The 23,145-nt window shown below is 42.1% G+C and overlaps 1 protein-coding gene across 3 annotated transcripts in view; it reads left to right on the forward strand.

Annotated features, from left to right (window-relative positions):
- FAT3 (FAT atypical cadherin 3) overlaps positions 1-23,145 on the forward strand; it is an 805,898-nt gene that overhangs the window by 665,750 nt on the left and 117,003 nt on the right. For all 3 annotated transcript variants that reach the window (XM_086383385.1, XM_086383384.1, XM_086383386.1), the window contains 3 exons: positions 8,484-8,759; positions 12,491-12,701; positions 18,128-22,201. In XM_086383385.1, coding sequence (XP_086239511.1) covers positions 8,484-8,759; positions 12,491-12,701; positions 18,128-22,201 — 4,561 coding nt within the window. The remainder of the gene's footprint in view (positions 1-8,483; positions 8,760-12,490; positions 12,702-18,127; positions 22,202-23,145) is intronic.

Below are 23,145 nucleotides of genomic sequence, written 5' to 3' on the forward strand. Positions count from 1 at the left end.
CAAAATGATCACCACAGTAAGTCTGCCTTCAACTTGTCACCATGAAAAGCTGCTATAATATTGTTAACTCTATTCTCTTTGCATTACATCGCATTACACCCTTGTGACTTATTTTGTTACTGGAAGTTTATACCTCTTAATCCCTGTAACTTATTTCCCTTAAATCCTCACTTCTCTCCTCTCTGGCAACCACCAATTTATTCTCTGTTTCTATGAGTCTGTTTCTGTTTTGTTATGGTTGTTTTTGTTAGGTTTGTTTTCTGTGTGTTTATATTTCTTCTGTTTGTTTTTTTCTGTTTTGTTATGTTTGTTTTTCAGATTTCACATATAAATGAAGTTATGGTATTTGTCTTTCTCTGAGTTATTTCATTTAGCATAATAGTCTTTATGGCTATCCATATTATCATAAAGGGCAAGATTTCATTATTTTTTATAGCTGAGTAGTATTCCATTAAAACAATCTGTATCTATCTATCTATATATATATATACACACATATATATACATGTATCTGTGTGTGTATATATATATATGGTTGCTTCCGTATCTTGGCTATAGTAAATAATGCTGCAATGAGCATAAGAGAACATATGTCTTTTTAAATTAGTGTTCTTGTTTTCTTCAGAAAAATACCCAGAAGTGGAATTGTTGGATCATATAGCAGTTCTATTTTTAATTTTTTTAGGAACCTGCATACTGTTTTCCATAGCAGCTGCACCAATTTACATTCCTACTAATAGTGCATGAGGGTGTCATTTTCTCAGCCTCCTCACCAATGTCATTCTGACAGGTGACAAAGGAATCTGACATTCCTTTCAGGTGTCTGTTGGCCAACTGACATATGTCTGTCTGTCTTCTTTGGAGTGTTTCTATTCAGGTCCTCTGCTTAGTTTTTAATCAGATGGGTTTTTGATGTTGAATTGTATGAGTTCTTTGTATATTTTGTATATTAACTCCTTATCAAATATATCATTTGCAAATATCTTCTCCCATTCGGTAGGTTGTCTTTTTGTTTTGTTGATAGTTTCCATCACCACACAAATGTTTTTCAGTTTGGTGCAGTCCAATTTCTTTTTGTTTAGCATTTTTTTTTGGGGGGGGGGCTTTCATTCCCGTAGTCTAAGGAGATGTATACAAAACATACATTGCTAAGCCCAGTGTCAAAGGGTATTTTCCCTATGTTTTCTACTAAGAGTTTTATGGTTTCAGGTCTTACATTTAAGTCTTTAATCCTTCTGAGTTTATTTTTTATATAAGAAAGTATCTATAATTCAGTTTAATTGTTTTACATATAGCTGTCCAGTTCTGCCAACACCATTTATTGAAGAGGCTGACCTTTCCCAATTGTATAGTCTTGCCTCCTTTGTCATAGATTAATGGATCATATAAGCAGAGGTTTATTTCTGGATTCTCTATTTTATTTCATTGATCTCTCTGTCTCTGTTTTGGTGAGGTGCCATACCACATTGATTAGTGTAGCTTTGTAGAATAGTTTGAAGTCAGAGAATATGATGCCTGCAACTTTGTTCTTTCTTCTCAAGATTGTCTTGGCTATCTGTACAAATTTTAGAAGTATTTATTTTAGTTCTATGAAAAATGCCATTTATATAGGGAGGGATTGCATTTGAATTTGTAGATTGCCTTGGGTAATATGGTCATTTTGGCAATATTAATTCTTTCAATCCAAGAAGATGATTTGTTTTTCCATCTTTTTGTGTCATCTTCAACTTCCTTTGTCAGTGTCTTGTAATTTTCTGAGTACAGGCCTTTTACCTCATTAGTTAGATTTATTCCTAAGCATTTTATTCTTTTGATACAATTGTAAATTGGATTGTTTTCTTACATTCTTTTTCTGATGGTTCATTGTTTATAGAAATGCAGGTTTATTTACATTAATTTCATATCCTGAAACTTTACTGAATTTAGTATCATATCACGTGTAAACAGTGACACATATTTCTTTTCCATTTGAAGTATTTACTTTCTTGTCTGATTTCTGTGGCTAGGATTTCTAAGGTGTAAAAGGATTTCCAAATTTGAAAGTGTCAAGAGTGAGCATCCTTGTCTTGCTTCTCATCTTAGAGGAAATGCTTTCACGTTTTCACCATTTATTAATGATATGGTCTGTAGGTTTGTCCAACGTAGTCTTTATTTTGTTGAGGTGTGTTCCCTCTATACCCACTTTGTTGACCTTTTTTATAATAAATTTATGTTTAATTTGTCAGAAGCCTTTTCTGCATCTACTGAGATGATCATATGATTTTTATTCTTCAATTTGTTATGCGGTGGATCACACTGATTTATGGTTATTGAACCACCCATCCTTCCATTCCTGGGATAAATCTAACTTGATCATGGTGTATGATCTTTTTAATTTATTGTTGAATTCATTTTGCTCATATTTTATTGAAAATTTTTCCATCCTTGTTCACCAGTGATATTGGCCTGTAATTTTCTTTTTGAGGGGTGTCTTTGTCTGGTTTTGGTACCAGTGTTCTGCCAGCCTCATAGAATGAATTCAGTTTTTTGGAATATTTTGAAAAGCATAGATACTGACTCTTAAAATGTATTGTAGAGTTCTGTGATGCCATCTGGTCCTACACTTTCGTTTGTTGGCAGTTTTTTTTTAATACTGACTCAGTTTCAGTGCTGATAATTGATCTGTTCATATTTTCTATCTTCCTGATACAGTCTTAGAAGATTATAAGTTTCTAGGAATTTATGTATTTCCTCTAGGTTGTCCATTTTACTGACACAAAATTTGTCATAGTAATCTCTTATGAATGATCCTTTGTATTTCTGTGCATGAGTTGTAACATCCCTTTCATTTTTAATTTTATTTATTTGGGCCCTCTCCCTTATTTTCTTGATGAGTCTGGCCAAAGGTTTTTCTTGTTTCTTGAGGTAGATGTATATCATTATATACTTCCCTCTTAGAATTGCTTTGGCTGTGTCCCATAGATGCTAGATTATTGTATTTCCATTTTCATTTGTCTCCAGGCATTTTTTAATTTCTTCTTTGATTTCTTCAGCATACTGTTTCAACTCTACATATTTGTGTTTTTTTTGCAGTTGTTTTTTTTTCCTTGTGGTTGATATCTAGTATCATACTGTAGTGGTTGTAAAGGGTGCTTGATATGGTTTCAGTGTTTTTAAACTTGCTGAGACTTATTTTCTAGCCTAGCATGTGATCTGATCTGGAGAATATTCCATGTGCATGTGCATGTGAAAAGAATGTGTATTCTGCTGCTTTTGAGTGGAATGTTCTATATATATATATACATATATAGATATAGAGAGGAGAAGGCAATGGCACCCCACTCCAGTACTCTTGCCTGGAAAATCCCATGGATGGAGGAGCCTGGAAGGCTGCAGTCCATGGGGTTGCTGAGGGTCGGACACGACTGAGCGACTTCACTTTCACTTTTCACTTTCATGCATTGGAGAAGGAAATGGCAACCCACTCCAGTGTTCTTGCCTGGAGAATCCCAGGGACAGGGGAGCCTGGTGGGCTGCCGTCTCTGGGGTCGCACAGAGTCGGACATGACTGAAGTGACTTAGTAGTAGTAATAGAGGGGGGGGCGGAGAGAGAGAGAGATAATATTATATATATCAATTAAGTTCATCTGGTCAATGTGTCATTTAAGGTCAATGTTTCCTTACTGGTAGTTTTCTGTCTGGATGATCTATCCGTTGACTTAAGTGAAATGTTAAAATCTCCTACTATTCTCTCCCTTAATGTTTGTTAATATTTATTTGCTATATGTATTTATGTGCTTAATTGGCTTCCCTGGTGAATCATTGGTGAAGAATCTACATGAAAATTTAGGAGATGTGGATTCAATCCTTGGATTGAGAAGATTCCCTGGAGAAGGAAATGGCAACCCACTCCAGTATTCTTGCTGGGAAATCCCATGGACAGAGGGACTATAGTCCATGGGGTTACAAAAGAGTCGGTCACAATTTAGCAACTAAATGATAGCAACATCATGTTGGATAAATACCTATTTGCATTTATTATCTTTTTGTTGGATTGATTCCCTTAACACTATGTAATGTCTTTCTTTGTATCTTGTTGCAGTCTTTGTTTTAAGGTTTATTTTGTCTAAGTACTGCTACTCCAGCTTTCTTTTGATTTCCATTTGCATGGTGTACCTTTTTCCCTTGTGTCACTTTCAGTGTGTATGTATTTCTAGATATGAAATGAATCTCTTGTAGGCAGCAGGGATGTAGGTCTTGTCTTATTTTATCCATTCAGTCACTCTTTGTCTTTTGTAGGAGTGTTTAGTCTATTTTCATTTAATTATTGATAGACATGTACTTACTGCCATTTTGTTAATGGTTTTCTGATTGTTTTTGTAGTTCTCCTTTATTCCTTTTCTTCCCTCGCAATCTTCCCTTGTGATTTGATGACTGTCTTTAGTGTTTATTTGGATTCTTTTCTCTTTATTATTTTGTGTGTGTGTGTGTGTTTATTTTAGGCTTTTGATTTGTGGTTACCATGAAATTTATATATAACATCTTTATGTATGGGTATTGATTTTAAGTTCATTATTTCTTAAGCTTGAATGCATTTTAACAGACTTACATTTTTTACTCCTTTGCTCCCACATTTTTGACAACACATTGTACATCATTTTATTCCAGGTATTACTTATCTCCTTATTACAGATAAAGACGATTTATTACTTTTGTCTTTTCGCCTTCCTACTGAGCTTTATAAGTGTTTTGATCCACTACCTTTCCTATATTTTGCCTTTTCCAGTGAGGTTTCGCCAGTCGTAGCCTTTTAAGTTTCTATTTGTGGCCTTTTCTTTTCCACTTAGAGAAATCCTTTCAACATTTCTTGTAAAGTTGTCTTAGTGGTGATGAACTCCTTTAGCTTATGATTGTCTTTTAAAACTTTCCTTCAATTCTGAATGATACCTCACCAGATAGATTATTTTGGGTGATAGATTTTTTCCTCCATTTCAACACTTGACTATATCATGTCATTTACTTCCGGCCTGTAAATTTTCTGCTAAAAAGTCAGCTGATAGTGTTATTAGAGTCTTCTTGTTTATAACTAGTTGCTTTTCTCTTGCTGCTTTTAAGATTCCCTCTTTATATTTAATTTTGGTATTTTAATTATAATATGTCTTGCTGTGGACTCTCTGTCCTTCCTGTACATGGATGTCTGTTTCCCTTCCAAGGTTAGGAAAATTTTCAGCTAGTATATCTTCAAATATACTATCTTCCCCCTTTTTCTCTCTGTTCTCTTTCTGGGACCTTTAGTGTGTTTATTAGTGTGTTTTATGTTGCCCCAGGGGTCTGTTAAATTATCCTTATTTTTTTTTAATTCTTTTTTTTGGTTTGTTTTTTCTGTTCAGCTTGGAATTTCCACTGCTCTATCTTCCAGTTCCCTGATCCTTTCCTCCACATCACCTAATCTACTGTTGATTCCTTCTGGAGTATTTTTTTATTCAGTTATTGTATTCCTCAGCTGTTTGGTTCTTCTTTATATTTTCTAAATCTTTGTTAAACTTCTCACTAGGCTTGTCCATTTTATTTTCCCAAGGTCATTAAACGTCTTTATGATCATCGTCTTAAACTCAATGGTGGAAGATTGCTCTTTTCCACTTTGCTTAGTTCTTCTGGGGTTTGGTCTTGTTCTTTCTTTTAGGGCATATTCTCCATCTCCTCATTTTCTATATTTTCTATATTTGTCTTATGTATTAGGTAGTTCAGTTATGTTTCTGAATCTTGGAAAAGTCGCATTGTGCAGGAGACAGCCTTTGCAGCCCAGCAGCATACTAGCCTCTTGTTACAAGGGCTGTATGTTCTAGTGATGCCTCCTATGTGGGTTGCATGGGCTCTTTTGTTGCGACAGTCAACTACTGTGGATGTGCTGGTGGGAAGGCTGGCTGTCATCCCTGTTAGGGGCCAGGCCCTGCCACACGCAGTGGCCGACGGCCCACTGTGGACAAGGTCGGATCCCAGTGGAGTTGGCCACGTGGCTCAGGGCGGGGGTGGGGGAATGGGCCCAGGCTGTGCCAGTCCACTGATGGACAGAGTTGTTAACAGCTTAGTTTTGAATTGGAAGTATCAATATGAACTCATGATATAATTATTAAAAATGCTTTGCTGACTCTGCTAAAAAATACCAAAACTGACAGCAATAAGCATTCCTAACACCAGATCATGGTTTCTAAATGCCACTTCTAACTAAAAAGAAACCAAGACTTCTTGAAGTTGTAGATAAATCAAGAATGGAGCAGGGATATGTATAAGAAGACTGAAAAAATTACCAGTAGCAGTTACTGGAAAGCAAGAAAACTATCCAAGACTGCTTGGGTTGTGTCAGAACATCACAAGAGCCAGCTTGAAAAGGTCAAAGAAGGACCGTGTGTACATCAATAAATATAGTCCTTTTCTACATGAAGTGTGTATACATGTGTGCATGCTAAGTCACTTCTGTCATGTCCTAACTCTGTGCAGTCCCACGGACTGTAGCCCACCAAGCTCCTCTGTCCATGGAATTCTCCAAGCAAGAATGCTGGAGTCAGTTGCTGTGCCATCCAGGGGATCTTCCTGACCCAGAGATAAAACCTGCATCTCCTGCATTGCAGGCAGATTCCTTACTGCTGAGCCACTGAGAAAGCCCTTACGTGAAGTGTACTTCAAAGTAACCAAACAATTAAAGAGAAGTTTATTTTTAGAACTATTCTAGCTAATAATTGAGGAAGAAATAATAGAATTAAAATGGTGCTGTTTTGCACTTTAATGAATTAGCATTGCATCATGATCATCAGTCAGAGAAGGCAATGGCACCCCACTGCAGTACTCTTGCCTGGAAAATCCCGTGGATGGAGGAGCCTGGTGGGCTGCAGTCCATGCTAAGGGTCGGACACGACTGAGAGACTTCACTTTCACTTTTCACTTTCATACATTGGAGAAGGAAATGGCAACCGTCTCCAGTGTTCTTGCCTGGAGAATCCCAGGAACGGGGGAGCCTGGTGGGCTGCCGTCTATGGGGTTGCACAGAGTTGGACATGACTGAAGTGACTTAGCAGCATGATCATCAGTGGCCAATAACACAGAATAAGATAGAGAACCAGGTATTATGTATCTCCAGGTAGAAATACAGTTTCACCCATGAGGGGCTTTTGTCAAAAAAAAAAAAAAAAATGAAAAGGAAGAAGGAAATTGAATGGGAATTTTATTAAGTCTTCTACATAAATGTGCCAAGATAAGAAATACAGGGGACAGAGGAACATGTAAAACAAAACTATAGGGATACAATAAGCAAAAATTCAGACTGTGGGAACAGAAGAAGAAGTGGCTTGGCTTTTTGATTAACAACAACAGCAACATGAAAACTGCAAGGGACAAGTGTGGGGAGAAGCTACAGATTAAGAGATGACTGCAGGAGACATCAATCAGGTGCAGTGCATGTGCCTTATTTGCACACCTTGGTTAAAAGAAACTATGAAAATATATATTCCCAAGTACACAAGCATATCAGTGAAAGTGAAACTGCTCAGTCATGTCCAACTCTTTGCAACCCTATGGACTGTAGCCTACCAGGCTCCTCTGTCCATGGAATTTTCCAGGCAAGAGCACTGGAGTGGGTTGCCATTAAACAATTACAGAAGTATGAACACCAACTGAATATTTAAAGACATTAAGGAATTGTTGTTTTCTGTTTAGATGCAGTAGTGGTATTGTGAGGGTGTCAGTGTGTGTGTTTACTTTGACTCCCTGTCTTTTAGAGGTGTACACTGAAACTACATGATGGCTAGGATGTGCTTCAAGATAATACAAGGGAGCAGATGGGAATGAACGGGCATAAAGATAAAGCAAGATTAGTCATGAACTGATCATTGCCAAAGCTGAGTGATGAATACTCAAGGGTTCATCAAGCTATGACTTTTATAAAATTCTCCTGAAAAGTTTGGGAACAAAATACTTTCTAAAAAGAAACAACTTGGGACCGTGCTCTAGCTACCATTAGCATTAGCACCATGCTCTTTGGTAGACCTCTTTCCTAAGGAGAAGCGCCTCTGCTTTCTCCTCTTTTTCCTTTGCCTCTTTCTTGTTGCTTATCTTGTCATTGCCTCCACATTGAGTCCACTATAGAGCAGTTAGAGCACATAACCAGAATGTAAGATAATGGGAGCTTAACAAACTGAGGTCACCTTGGGATGTCCTACATTGCGCCTCAGATAATCTTCCGGAATTATCATCCTCCTGGGGTTGTCTCATCTGTTCAATTAATAGTGAGAATATTGATCCTCACAGTTTATATTCCTGTGATTATGAACTGCTGGTTTATTGTCTATCTCTAATTACAATGCGCTTTCGTAAGAATCTTCCTACCTATTTAAAACAGCTGTTTGAAGCTAGGATCCAAGGACACGGAGGGAAGAGAGAGGGAGGGGCCTCTTTTATTATCAGTGAGTAAATTGGCATTGGTCATCACTCTTGTCTTCTTTTAACTATAGGTATTTATCAAAGTGCTGGATAATAATGATAACGGCCCAGAATTCTCTCAGCCAAATTACGACGTGACCATTTCTGAGGATGTGCTTCCAGATACAGAAATCCTGCAGATTGAAGCCACAGACAGAGACGAGAAGCACAAGCTGAGCTACACTGTCCACAGCAGCATCGACTCCATCAGCATGAGGAAGTTCCGCATAGACCCCAGCACTGGCGTCCTCTACACGGCCGAGAGGCTGGACCACGAGGCGCAAGACAAGCACATCCTGCACATAATGGTAGGACCAGCCTGCTTAATGCTCTCCTAGCAGAAGCACCTTCTTAAGGCGCACGCCTTAGCCTCCAGGCGGGCAGGGCCCTTGAATTTTGTAAGTAGTAGTAAATTTGATCTTTTCACAGCAGGGTTGCCTTCATTCTTGCCTTTTTACTTCAGAGAGGAATTACTGTTGTTAGCTACTGACTCCCTATTTTTGCCAAACTGAAATTTAGACAAATTGTACAGTAAAGGCTCATGACAGCCTGACTCGAAAGGGAAGTAACAGACCGTGTTTCCATAAATCTCCGAGGCTGTGGTATTGGTTCATGTCCAGAAGATTTGGTGGAAATTTTAAAAGAAGTTCCCTGAGAAGATAATCACAGGGTAATCCTTTATTTGACCTGTACAGTCCTTAGTCCTTAGAAGCATTTAGAGGACTGATTTATTACTTATTGCACTGGCATTGGACCTAGCGATAAATACTGGCTCACAAAAGAGATCTCAGAACTCACCTAAGAAGCCTAGAGAAATAAGTCTAAATTTGGGTTCGTAGGGTCTCCAAATTGTGTAGAAGTCGCTTTCATTATAAAGCAAAGTTCGACGAGTTTGCATAAATGAGAAGAGTCGCTTTCATTATAAAGCAAAGTTCGACGAGTTTGCGTAAATGAGAAGTAAAGATTAGTAAGAAAACACCCTTGTTTCTGACCTAAAACCTGTCCCTTTAACTATCCAAGAGCCCCCTGGGAAATTTCACAGCTACTCCCTATCAGAGGCCCCTGAGTTCCTTAAGACTGGGTAGGAGGGCAGAGACTTAATTTCTGTACTGATTGACTCCAAGATGCACTAAGATGCTGTCAATTCCCAAGCAGCTGAAGTAATGTTCCAGTAAGTGCTGCTCTTTCTTTCCAAGTCTGGAAACCTCTCTGAGCAAGAGGAAAGCTGAGTGCCGTGGTGCTGGCTGTGGTTGCCAGCTGAGAGTGTGGGGAACGGAGGAGGGACTCGGGTTCATCAGATGCATTGCTCTGGCTGCTCATTCATGCGTTCATTGAACAGATATTTCTCCAGCACCCACTGTGTATTACATTCCGTTCTAGACACTGAGGATATAAAAGAGACAAAGTCCTTGCACCCTTGGACATTCGATTGGAAAAGACCTAGATTTCAATAATCCCAAAGTACAGAGTCCAGCGTGGTCCTTAGTGGGGCAGGCTGGTCGATAGACAGGGAACTTAGCATGCTAACTGGCTAGCGTTTACATGTATCTCTTCAGGAACAGAAATCCCCTCCCAGCGACTAACACCGTTCTCCAAGCCATGTCTGTTCATTCTTTCCTTAAATAACTCAGAGTTCAGTGTGCTCACCCTGTATCATTTATCATTTATGTAACTGAGTGTTTAGAGCAAACAACTCCTTTATACTGCCTTTCTCCAAGCTAAGCCCTTTTAGTCATTTTGCTCAACTCCCTTCAGGTACTATTTTTGAAAACCCCTTCCCCTTATACGTAAAGGTAGGGTAAGGGATAGGGTCTCTCTTGGTAGATTTTCTAATTTCTTCAAATCTCTCTGAAGTTAGGGGATCTATACCTGAACGCAAAAAAAAGCACACATTGGATTAATGCTGCATACAATTATAGCAAAATCATGTGTTATAGAATTGATTAGTTGCAAGCTTCTGCCACAGGACTGGAAAAGGTCAGTTTTCATTCCAATCCCAAAGAAAGGCAATGCCAAAGAATGTTGAAACTACCGCACAAGTGCCCTCCTCTCACAAGCTCAACACCTGTTGGACCATCAAAAAAGCAAGCGAGTTCCAGAGAAACATCTACTTCTGCTTTATTGACTACACCAAAGTAGACTGGTTTGACTGTGTGGATCACAGCAAACTGTGGAAAATTCTGAAAGAGATGAGAATACCAGACCACCTGACCTGCCTCCTGAGAAATCTGTATGCAGCTCAGGAACCAACAGTTAGAACTGGACATGGAAAAAAGGACTGGTTCAAAATTGGGAAAGGAGTACATCAAGGCTGTATATTGTCACTCTGCTGATTTAACTTATATGCAGAGTACATCATGCAAAAAGCTGGCCTGGATGAAGCATAAGCTGGAATCAAGATTGCTGGGAAAAATATCAATAACCTCAGATATGCAGATGACACCACCCTTATGGCAGAAAGTGAAGAAGAACTAAAGAGCCTCTTGATGAAAGTGAAAGAGAAGAGTGAAAAAGCTGCCTTAAAACTCAACATTAAGAAAAGTAAGATCATGGCATCTGGTCCCATCATTTCATGGCAAATAGATGGGGAAACAATGGAAACAATGACAGACTTTATTTTCTTGGGCTCCAAAATCGCTGCAGATGGTGATTGCAGCCATGAAATTAAGACATTTGCTCCTTGGAGGAAAAGCTATGACCAACCTAGACAGCATATTAAAAAGCAGAGACATTACTTTTCCAATAAAGGTCCATCTAGTCAAAGCTATATTTTTTTCCAATAGTCATGTACGGATGTGAGAGTTGGACTATAAAGAAAGCTGAACACCGAAGAATTGATGCTTTTGAACTGTGGTATTGGAGAAGACTTGAGAGTCCGTTGGACTGCAAGGAGATCCAACCAGTCCATCCTAAAGGAAATCAATCCTGAATATTCATTGGAAGGACTGATGCTGAAGCTGAAACTCCAATACTTTGGCCACCTGATGTGAAGAACTGACTTGCTGGAAAAGACCCTGATGCTGGGGAAGATTGAAGTCGGGAGGAGAAGGGGATGACAGAGGATGAGATGGTTGGATGGCATTACTGACTCGACGGACATGAGTTTTACTAAGCTCTGGGAGTTGGTGAGGGACAGGGAAGCCTGGCCTCCTGCAGTCCATGGGATTGCAAAGAGTCGAACATGACTGAGCAACTGAACTGAACTAAGCTCCTGCCATATGCAAACCAGGGAGAACTTTAAAGCAGTCAGGCAAGGTTCTTTGGTATTTCACAGTGTGGGGGTGTCACATTTTAGAAATTAAGATTGGTTCATCTTCCCAGTGGTTAGGGTTCTCTCTTAGCTCTGGACCTTTATTTACGTTGGTTCCTCTTGCCTGAAATATATGCCACACACCACCTCCCCCAGCATTTTACCACTTCTACTTGGTTTTATAAGCTAGGCTACATTCTTCTTACTGCTTACTCATATTTTGGCATTTATCTTTTTGCCTTTTATCTGACTACTTACTTGTTTGCATTCCCTAGTCAACTACTGAGGGTGGGAACTGTTGAAACACCTGGGGCCATCTTGGGGCTTAAGAGATAATAGATGATAATAAATGTTTGTTGAATGAATGAATGAATGACAGTGCCTACATTGCATTCATTACTTCCACATGTCAGTTTCCCCTTTAGAAGAGCTGCCATCCACCGTTCCATTAGCAACTGTTGAGGCAAATTACAGAGGGCTGGGTGAGGGAGACCAGAGGGAAGCGCTGTGTTTGAGATATTCAGGCTTCAGTTCCGGCCTGAACCGGACACAGGCCAGAGGCCAGGCATAATGCTGAGCAATACAGCATGGCCCCAGCTCTCACCGTGTTCACAGTCGATGTCCCCACTTGCTGGAAGCACGGTTAGTTACTGAGAACCTACTCGGCCTGGGAACGGGTCAAGCACTTTCCATGCATGATTTCATTTTGATTTCACTGTAGGCACAGCCATGTGAATTCTTTGCAACTTAAAGATTTTAGTCCTATTGCTTCTTGTATTTTGCCTCAAGGTCAGAGATCAGGAGTTTCCTTATCGAAGAAACTTGGCCCGAGTCATTGTGAATGTGGAAGATGCTAACGATCACAGCCCTTATTTTACCAACCCACTCTATGAAGCGTCTGTGTTTGAATCGGCTGCTCTGGGATCAGCTGTACTGCAGGTGACGGCTCTGGACAAAGACAAAGGGGAAAATGCAGAACTCATGTATACCATAGAAGCAGGTGAGAGCTGTTGCAGACAGCAGCATCATGCATGGCACTGGGCCCTCAGGAGTATTTATCACCGTGTAAAATTCTCTTAGTTACCACTGGCATGTCTCCAAATGGATTTTTTGGCCAAGCAACTGCCCTATTTGCTCAGTGATGGTGTATTAAGTTCTTGGCATTTCAGTAATATGTTTTCCATCATTGACAGCAAAGAAAGAGTTTCCTTTTATTGTGTTCAATCTCAGATTTTTCTGGAATGGAGAAGAGAGGAGACTGCATAATAAACTCTGTGGCTTTTTCTGATGGGTCACAAGCCCGTGGCCTCAGACTGAAATAACCAAAGCCTCCCATCATAGGAGGGCTGCCAGACAGTTCTGTGAATTGAATCTTAAAGATCATTGTTTTCTTGTCAGCAGGTGGGCTGTGGGCTGTGGACTTCAAAAATGCCCACACTCCTCACACCCCAGTTAGTACAGACTCCCTTCATTGGAGGTGGTATGAGTAGCATGGTAGTGGGTAAGGACCCAACAGCCTGCTCAACCTGACAGATAAATAAATACAGGCTCTTGTGTTGTTAAAACTTAAGAGTACTTTAAAAAGTCAATTTTAATATCTAGAAGGCAAGACCGTAGTTTACTGATGGTCTGAAGATGGACACTTAGAAAACACTTATGGTAGAGAGATGAATGTCCAAGCAAGGAGAGGACCATAAGCCTAAAAATTACACAGATCCTTTTTCTGCTCAATTTTCCCTTTCCCTGTTCTGTCTTTTTTAAACATTTAGGCCACATATTTCCAAAGTGTTCTGCAACATTATGTCTGCCGTGCATAATGCCAAATGCTGTCTCCTTTCATGCTAGCACTGGAAACGCTTCTTTCTCTTGGTTTATATAAGGAACATTTTTGAGAGTGGTTGAATTAAAATATGAATGCTACAATGACAACTTTGGACTAAAAAGTTTTAGGAAAAAAAGCTAACAATCTTCTTTAAAAATAGCCCCTCTATTGAATGACAATATAAAACTATTTCCTGTATTAGACACTGACATTTTACATGAGACTGTGTAAACTCTATACCAAAAAAAAAGGACATGGGTTCATAACAGCCAGGTGCCCCAAGAGAATTTGTCCATTTCTTTTCCAATTTTCCATAGAGTTTCCTTTCACCCTAAAGCTTGACAGTGCGTGTGTGCGTAGATGTGTGCTAAATCACTTCAGTCGTGTGCAACTATGTGCCCCTGTGGACTGTAGCCTGCCAGTCTCCTCTGTCCATGGGACTCTCCAGCAAGAACACTGGAGTGGGGAGCTGTGTCCTCCTCCAGGGGATCTTCCTGACCCAGGGATCAAGCCCACGTCTCCCATGTCTCCTGCGTTGGCAGGCGGATTCCTTACCACTAGTGCCACCTGGGAAGGCCAGGCCTGACAGTACTTTTTTTTAAACGCTTTTTTGCATTTCTTGTTTATCACAGGCCATTTTAATTATTTTGTTATTCATTCCTTGTTCCTTTAGTTTCACAAATAATATAGGGAAACTTAAAAAAATAAATATTTAAATACTGCCACAGGAAATGTGGCAATTCAATAACTCTTTATATTCATTCTGTAGTTCTCCCCTAATCATATGTGTTTTTTTCTTTTCTCCTCATTCATTTATGCATATACCTTCTTTTATGTCATTGTAATCATTTAGGTATATGGTTTTAGTTCTACTTTGCTTAACATCTTCTAAGCATTTGTCCGTGTGTCTACTTGTTTTTTGTATTTGTCATTAGGGATACTACTTCTCCTGTCAGATAACCAGACAATTTCAAAACCAATTTGGGGGTTCTCAAAGAGTAATTTAAGGGTAATTTACCATCCAGCTGAAAGTTCTGTGTTGTTTATCTTTCAGCTTCCAAAGACTGTAGCCGAGTGCTAATCATAGAGAAATAATTCAGTCATTTCTTCAATTAAAGCTAGGCAGAAAAATTTTTTTTTCCCTTAAAATTTCTTTTATACAGAAAACTTGAATTTCCAGAAAACCCAAGGCATGCTATGTATCTCAAAGAATAAACTTTGATTAGATGTATAAAAAGCTAATGAGAATTACAGGACAGACCGACCTATGCTTGACCTGGATTGGTTCTGGTTAAGCCAAGTTTCTTTGCAGATCATGGTAAAAGACAGGCAGATCCTAGCTAGTTCAGGAGTTTGAAGCAAATAACAAGAATTTGGTGTAAAGTATTGTTGTTATTCACTAAGTCATGCCCAACTCAACTCATTTAAGTACTCTCACAAAACTCAATAAGGAAGATTTCACCCTCTTTATTGGTGGTTCGTATTTAAGGCTTCCCTAGTGGCTCAATGATAAAGAATCTGCCTACCAATGCAAGAGACACACAGACTTGGGTTCCATGCCTGGGTCAGGAAGATCCCCTGGAGAAGGAAGTGGCAGCCCACTCAGTATTCTTGCCTGGAAGATGCCATGGACAGAGGAGCCTGATGGGCTACAGTCCATGGGGTCACAGAGAGTCGGACATGACTCAGTGAGTAAACATCAGCAATGCATTTCCTGTCCCCTGACTGGCCTGAAGTAACTACTGAAGCTTTTTTTTTTTTAAATATATTTGGCTGCACCAAGTCTCGGTTGTATCCTGAGGGATCTTTCATTGTGGCATGTGGGATCTAGTTCCCCAGCCAGGGATCAAACCTGGGCCCCTGCCTTGGGAGCTCAGAGTCCCAGCCACAGGATCTCCAAGGAAGTCCCTGAAGCTTTTTGTTTTTACCCAAAGGACTGAGGTAGAATCAAGTGCAGAACTTCAGGTCTTATATCTAGTTCAGGGTTGACGTTTGGTGCCGGCAGTGGTTCATGAGTGGCTTGGAGAGAGGGCAGTACAGGAGAGACCAGGACTAGGAAAGAGCTAAATTACGACGGGAGGGAGCGTATTAGACCCCAAGATGGATACAGATGGAAAGTTAATCTTTTTTGAGTCTACCTCTCTCGGTCATTCAACAAATATTTATTGAGCTCCTTTTTTGTGCCAGGCACTATGCTGTATACCAGATTCATAATGGTAGGTAATGTCAGCACAGGTTTTGCCCAGTTGCCCAAAGTCTATAAGAAGCCATGCCGTTGTTACTGCTGAGTCACTAAATCGTGTCTGACTCTTTGAAACCCCATGATGTCACCCACCAGGTTCCTCTGGCCCTGGGCTTTCTTAGGAGGAATAATGGTGTGGGTTACCATTTCCTTGTTTAGGGGATCTCCCCGATCCAGGGATAGAACCCACATCTCCTGCATTGGCATAGATTCCAAGAAAACAAGCAGAGATTAGCTTCCAAAGGTTGAAGTAGAGCAGAAGAGAGTAAGCAGGACAGTGCGCTGAAGAGAGAGAGAGACAAAGCAGCCGCTGGACAGCATCCTGGGGCGGGGTACCAAGGAGATCAACAGCTACAGGACCGCAGAGGGGAACAGAGCTACTCAGGGTCAAAGGCTGGGCCTCTTTCATCCCTGCCATGTGTATCTTGCTGTTATGTCCTGAGCCTGGAAGAAGAAAGGTCTCACATAAAGGAAGAAAAGTCTCACATGAAAACTCCACATGGGGCCCCGTAATGAGGATGTAGCATTCAGGCCTACATGTCATGTATCTCTCTGTTTGCCTCCCCTGAGATGCTGAAGTAAAATGATTCCTGCCTTCTTGTGAGGGTCTGTGAATCAAATATTGGAGCACACTCAATTCCACAGTACCATTCATTGAAAATTTGCAAGCTTGTTCCTGAGCTCATTGGCCTTCTTGTTGTCATCCTGAAATGGTCATGTTCAGGTGGCATGTCCACATTTGGGGTCAGAATCAAATTCTTTACCTCTGTTAGATTTGCTCCCTGTCGAGAAATAAACAAACATACAAATAGACTTCACAGGAACATGACATTTTTGTTTTCAGACTTGGAAAAGTTTAATTAACAAGTACATAGTAAGGAGTGTGTAAATAGCTGTATTTATTGTATATTTTGACTCTTGTGACCCCATAGATTGTAGCTCACCAGGTTCCTCTGTCCATGGGATTTCCCAGGCAGGAACACTGGAGTGGGTTGCCATTTCCTACTCCAGGGGATCTTCCTGAGTCAGGGATCGAACCCATGTCTCCTACATTGGCTGGCAGATTCTTTACCACTGAGCCACCAGGGAAGCTCCATATTTCAATAAGCACTGTACTTACCTGCCTTCTCAATCCTGGAGCCTATTGTCATGATAATGACATTTAAACTCTCTGTATGTTGCCATGCTATAGAACTTCAAAAAGTAAGAAAAACTCAGATATATTTGAATAACCTAGATTTTTAACTTGTGATATAAAAGAGCTGGGGACCCAGAAGTATGTGTGTTGTTTGAGAAGTAGGGGAAAGCCCCAAGAGAGGCAAAAAGCCATTTGGTGAAGGATGCTACTCCCCACTGTTCATGACCTGTGAGCCGCGTTCTTGGTGCTTTTTGCGTTTTGTGTTCCGCACTCTCTCCTCCCCTTTCCTCACCCTCCACAGTCCCGGATGTCACCCCCACCTGTCTCAGAGGCAGGCCTCTCAGCTTCCACAGTGTCAGGGGTCAGAGTGCACAGCGGGCTACAGCCTCTCAGTCTCCTGAGGTTTATGCCTCAAGTTCTTGGTTTCAGTGCCACTTCTGATGAACAGTTCTGTACTTCACCAGAAACCTCTCAAAAGTTTAGCAAATAGAATGGCTACCAATTGAAACAAGTGCCTTGTCATTTTTTATGTCCACTGTTACATCCATGTGTGCATGTGTGTGTGTGTGTGTTGGCGTGTAAGGGATTCGGAAAAAAATTCTCACAGCTTACAAAGCAAATGATGACTTGAGAAGAATTCTCCATGCCTGAGCAGCAAACCCCCTCCCGCTCCCCCAAGTACTGTTGGGAATGAAGTTGATCCTGAGGATATGAAACAATACCAATTCCACGCAGCAAAACTTACCTTTGGAATAATCTTAAACCAAATGATTATGATACTGTTCTGACACGATTCCTACGACCTTCTTTCTTACAGCATAGAGCATGGAATTGTGGCACTGATTTCGGGATAAATGCCTTTTTACCAGTGTGACTGGCATGTGCCATCCCAATCTGGGAATAAGAAAGTCCTAAGCATTCTTACTAGAAAAGTCTTTCCTACAAACTCTTATTTCCCAATTTGAAACTACATAAGTGCTGGGCTGTTTAAGTGCTGGATTAAGAAGATACTAATCTGAAATTCACAATGTACTGGAAAATTCATTTCAAAGTCTTTTGAATATCCTTTTAGGGAAGTCTCTCATTTTATTTCAGGATAAGGTGGAGTGAAAACAAATAATTGCTTCTATTTGCCATGCTATGTAAAGTAGCCTCAAGATGAAGAGTTACTCTTCAGAAAATGACCCACTTGAACTCATTTTCTTGTTGATTTCTCTATTGCAGGGAATACTGGGAACACATTTAAGATTGAACCAGTCCTGGGTATCATCACAGTTTCCAAAGAGCCAGACATGACGACAATGGGTCAGTTTGTCCTGTCAGTCAAAGTCACGGACCAGGGTTCCCCACCGATGTCTGCCACCGCCATTGTGCGCATTTCTGTCACCATGTCTGATAATTCTAACCCCAGGTTCACTCACAAAGACTACCAAGCAGAAGTGAATGAAAATGTTGATGTTGGAACATCTGTCATTCTAATCTCTGCCATCAGTCAATCCACTCTCATTTATGAAGTGAAAGATGGAAATGTTGATGGGATCTTCACCATAAACCCCTATTCTGGAGTCATCACCACTCGGAAGGCGCTGGATTACGAGCGGACTTCCTCTTATCAGCTCATTGTCCAGGCCACCAACATGGCAGGAATGGCTTCCAATGTCACAGTCAACATTCAGATTGTTGATGAAAATGACAATGCGCCAGTTTTTCTCTTTTCTCAGTATTCGGGCAGCCTCAGCGAGGCAGCCCCCATCAATAGCATTGTCAGGAGCTTGGATAACAGCCCCCTGGTGATTCGAGCCACTGATGCCGACAGCAACCGGAATGCTCTGCTTGTGTATCAGATTGTGGAGTCCACAGCCAAGAAGTTCTTCACGGTGGACTCCAGCACAGGGGCGATCAGAACAATCGCCAGCCTGGACCACGAGGCCATCGCCCATTTCCATTTTCACGTGCATGTGAGAGACAGTGGTAGCCCTCAGCTGACCGCGGAGAGTCCCGTTGAAGTCAACATAGAGGTGACGGACGTGAATGACAACCCACCTGTATTCACTCAGGCTGTGTTTGAGACTATCTTACTTCTACCGACCTATGTCGGAGTGGAGGTTCTGAAAGTTAGTGCCATGGATCCTGACTCCGAGGTACCCCCTGAACTGACGTACAGCCTAATGGAAGGCAGCTTGGATCATTTCTTAATTGACTCAAATAGTGGAGTGCTCACCGTGAAAAACAACAACCTCTCCAAAGATCACTACATGCTGATAGTGAAGGTGTCTGATGGAAAGTTCTACAGTACATCGATGGTTACCATCTTGGTTAAAGAAGCCATGGACAGTGGCCTCCACTTTACTCAAAACTTTTACTCCACCTCCATCTCAGAGAACAACACTAACATAACCAAAGTTGCTATTGTCAATGCAGTTGGAAATCGCCTTAATGAGCCCTTAAAATATAGCATCTTAAACCCAGGAAACAAGTTCAAGATAAAATCTACCTCAGGGGTCATTCAGACCACCGGAGTCCCCTTTGACCGTGAGGAGCAGGAGTTATATGAGCTGGTGGTGGAAGCCAGCCGAGAGCTTGACCATCTACGGGTGGCGAGGGTGGTGGTCAGGGTTAGCGTTGAAGACATAAACGACAACTCTCCAGTCTTTGTGGGTCTCCCTTACTACGCTGCCGTACAGGTGGATGCTGAGCCTGGCACTCTGATTTACCGAGTGACGGCCATTGACAAAGACAAAGGTGCAAATGGAGAAGTGACCTACGTCCTACAGGATGACTATGGCCACTTCGAAATTAACCCTAATTCAGGCAATGTTATTTTAAAAGAAGCATTCAACTCAGACTTGTCCAACATTGAGTATGGAGTCACCATCCTAGCCAGAGATGGTGGAAAACCCTCTTTGTCCACATCCGTGGAACTTCCCATCACTATTGTCAACAAAGCAATGCCTGTGTTTGATAAGCCCTTTTATACAGCATCTGTCAATGAAGATATTGCCATGGATACCCCCATTCTAAGCATCAACGCCACCAGTCCAGAAGGGCAAGGCATCATATATATCATTATTGATGGGGATCTGTATAAACAATTTAACATTGACTTTGACACCGGGGTCCTGAAAGTCATTAGCCCTTTGGATTATGAAATGACATCAGTTTACAAGTTGACAGTAAGAGCCAGTGATGCGCTTACTGGGGCCAGGGCTGAAGTTACCATTGACCTGCTTGTTAACGATGTGAATGACAACCCCCCTATTTTCGGTCAACCCACATACAATACCACATTATCAGAAGCGTCCCTCATCGGGACACCTGTTTTACAAGTTGTGTCTACTGATGCAGACTCAGGAAACAATAAAATGGTCCATTATCAGATTGTCCAGGATACTTACAACAGTACGGATTATTTTCACATAGACAGCGCAAGTGGCTTGATCCTGACCGCGCGGATGCTGGACCACGAGTCAGTGCAACACTGCACTTTGAAAGTCAGAGCCACAGATAATGGCTTCCCATCACTGAGCAGCGAGGTCCTGGTTCATATCTACATCTCAGACGTAAATGACAACCCTCCAGTCTTTAATCAGCTCATTTATGAGTCATATGTGAGTGAACTAGCCCCCCGGGGCCATTTTGTAACCTGTGTGCAAGCCTCCGATGCAGACAGCTCTGACTTTGACCGGTTGGAATACAGCATTTTATCTGGGAATGACCGGACGAGCTTTCTGATGGACAGCAAGAGTGGCATCATTACACTGTCCAACCACCGCAAGCAGCGGATGGAGCCTCTGTACAGTCTCAATGTGTCGGTCTCTGATGGGTTGTTCACAAGCACCGCCCAAGTGCATATCAGGGTCCTTGGAGCCAACCTGTACAGCCCTGCCTTTTCACAGAGCACCTATGTAGCTGAGGTGAGAGAGAACGCAGCCGCTGGGACAAAGGTAATCCACGTTCGAGCCACGGATGGGGATCCGGGGATGTATGGGCAGATCAGCTATGCCATCATCAATGACTTTGCTAAGGATAGATTCCTCATAGATGGCAATGGACAGGTCACCACAACAGAAAGGCTCGATAGGGAAAACCCTCTGGAAGGAGACATCAGTATTTTTTTGAGGGCCCTCGATGGCGGAGGAAGAACAACTTTCTGTACGGTGCGGGTGATTGTAGTGGATGAAAATGACAATGCCCCCCAGTTCTTGACAGTGGAATACAGAGCCAGCGTCAGGGCAGATGTTGGGCGGGGCCACCTGGTCACACAGGTCCAAGCCATGGACCCAGATGATGGCGCAAATGCAAGGATTACTTACTCCCTCTATAGTGAGGCCTCGGTCTCAGTGGCTGACCTCCTGGAAATTGACCCTGACAATGGCTGGATGGTCACCAAGGGCCATTTTAACCAGCTGAAGAACACAGTGCTGTCCTTCTTTGTCAAAGCAGTGGACGGGGGCATCCCAGTGAAGCACTCCCTCATTCCTGTCTACATCCACGTCTTACCCCCTGAAACATCCGTGCCCTCCTTTACCCAGTCTCAGTATTCCTTCACCGTGTCAGAAGATACAGCCATTGGGAGCACGGTGGATACCCTGAGGATTTTGCCCACTCAGAAGGTCACATTCAGCACAGTTAATGGGGAGCGGCTGGAAAATAACAAAGGCAATGTCTTCATCATAGAACAGGAAACAGGCACGATCAAGCTGGACAAGCGTCTTGACCATGAGGTCAGCCCCGCTTTTCACTTCAAAGTGGCAGCCACTATACCCCTGGACAAAGTAGACGTTGTGTTCACGGTGGATGTAGACGTCAAGGTACTGGATCTGAATGACAACAAGCCGGTCTTTGAAACTTCAAACTATGAGACAATCATCATGGAAGGGATGCCCGTGGGCACCAAACTAACACAGGTGAGAGCCATGGATGTGGACTGGGGAGCCAACGGGCAGGTCACCTACTCCCTCCACTCGGATTCCCAGCCCGAGAAGGTGATGGAAGCGTTCAGCATCGACAGCAACACAGGCTGGATCAGTACCCTGAAGGACCTGGATCATGAGACGGACCCCATGTTCACCTTCTCCGTGGTGGCCTCCGACCTCGGGGAAGCCTTCTCTCTTTCTTCCACGGCACTGGTATCTGTCAGGGTGACAGATATAAATGACAACGCTCCAGTCTTTGCCCACGAGGTGTACCGAGGGAATGTGAAGGAGAGTGACCCTCCAGGCGAGGTGGTAGCCGTCCTCAGCACGTGGGACAGAGACACGTCTGACATCAATCGCCAAGTGAGCTACCATATTACAGGTAAGGCTGCCACCCTCGGTGTTCACTCTATGCTTTGCTTCCTAAAGAAAGATGGAAGGTGACAGGGGGCAGGCTTCCCCAGTGGCTCAGTGGTAGAGAATCCACCTGCAGTGCAGAAGCCACAGAAGACACAGATTCGACCCCAGGGTCAGGAAGATCCGCTGGAGGAGGGTGTGGCAACCCACTCCAATGTTCTTGCCTGGAGAATCCCACGGACAGAGTCTGGCGGGCAACAGTCCATGGAGTCCCACAGAGTCAGACATGACTGAAGCGACTTAGCACACACACATGCACAGCAGAGGGGTAAGAATAGGGGAGAAAGACGTGAGATGAGGGTTTGAGGAGTTATCTTACCTCTCTGGGGCTGAGACAACTCAGTTCTTTAGTTGTTACTAACTCAGCCAGATTTTGCAGTTCATTAGTTTGCTTGTGACCAGAGAAGGCAATGGCAACCCACTCCAGTACTCTTGCCTGGAAAATCCCATGGACGGAGGAGCCTGGTAGGCTGCAGTCCATGGGGTCATGAAGAGTCTGACATGACTGAGCGACTTCAGTTTCACTTTTCACTCTTATGCATTGGAGAAGGAAATGGCAACCCACTCCAGTGTTCTTGCCTGGAGAATCCCAGGGGCAGTGGAGCCTGGTGGGCTGCTGTCTATGGGGTTGCACAGAGTCAGACACTACTGAAGCGACTTAGCAGCAGTAGCAGCAGCAGTTTGCTTCTGACAGATGACCCAGGTTGATAGTCAATTTTTGTCATTTGAAAAAAAGTCCAACTTTGCTGGCGGTCCAGTGGCTAAGACTCCTTGCTTCCAGTTTAAGGGACACAAGTTCGGTCCCCAGTCAGGGAACTAAGATCCCACATGCCACACAGAGTAGCCAAAATAAAGAAATAAAATTTAAAAAGAGTCAAGCCAAATATCTCAGTTGAAGAAATAAAAATA

This window comes from Bos grunniens, chromosome 29, assembly GCF_055505025.1.
Source record: "Bos grunniens cultivar Pamir isolate PY7600 chromosome 29, Bosgru_T2T1.0, whole genome shotgun sequence".
NCBI classification, from domain to species: domain Eukaryota; kingdom Metazoa; phylum Chordata; class Mammalia; order Artiodactyla; family Bovidae; genus Bos; species Bos grunniens.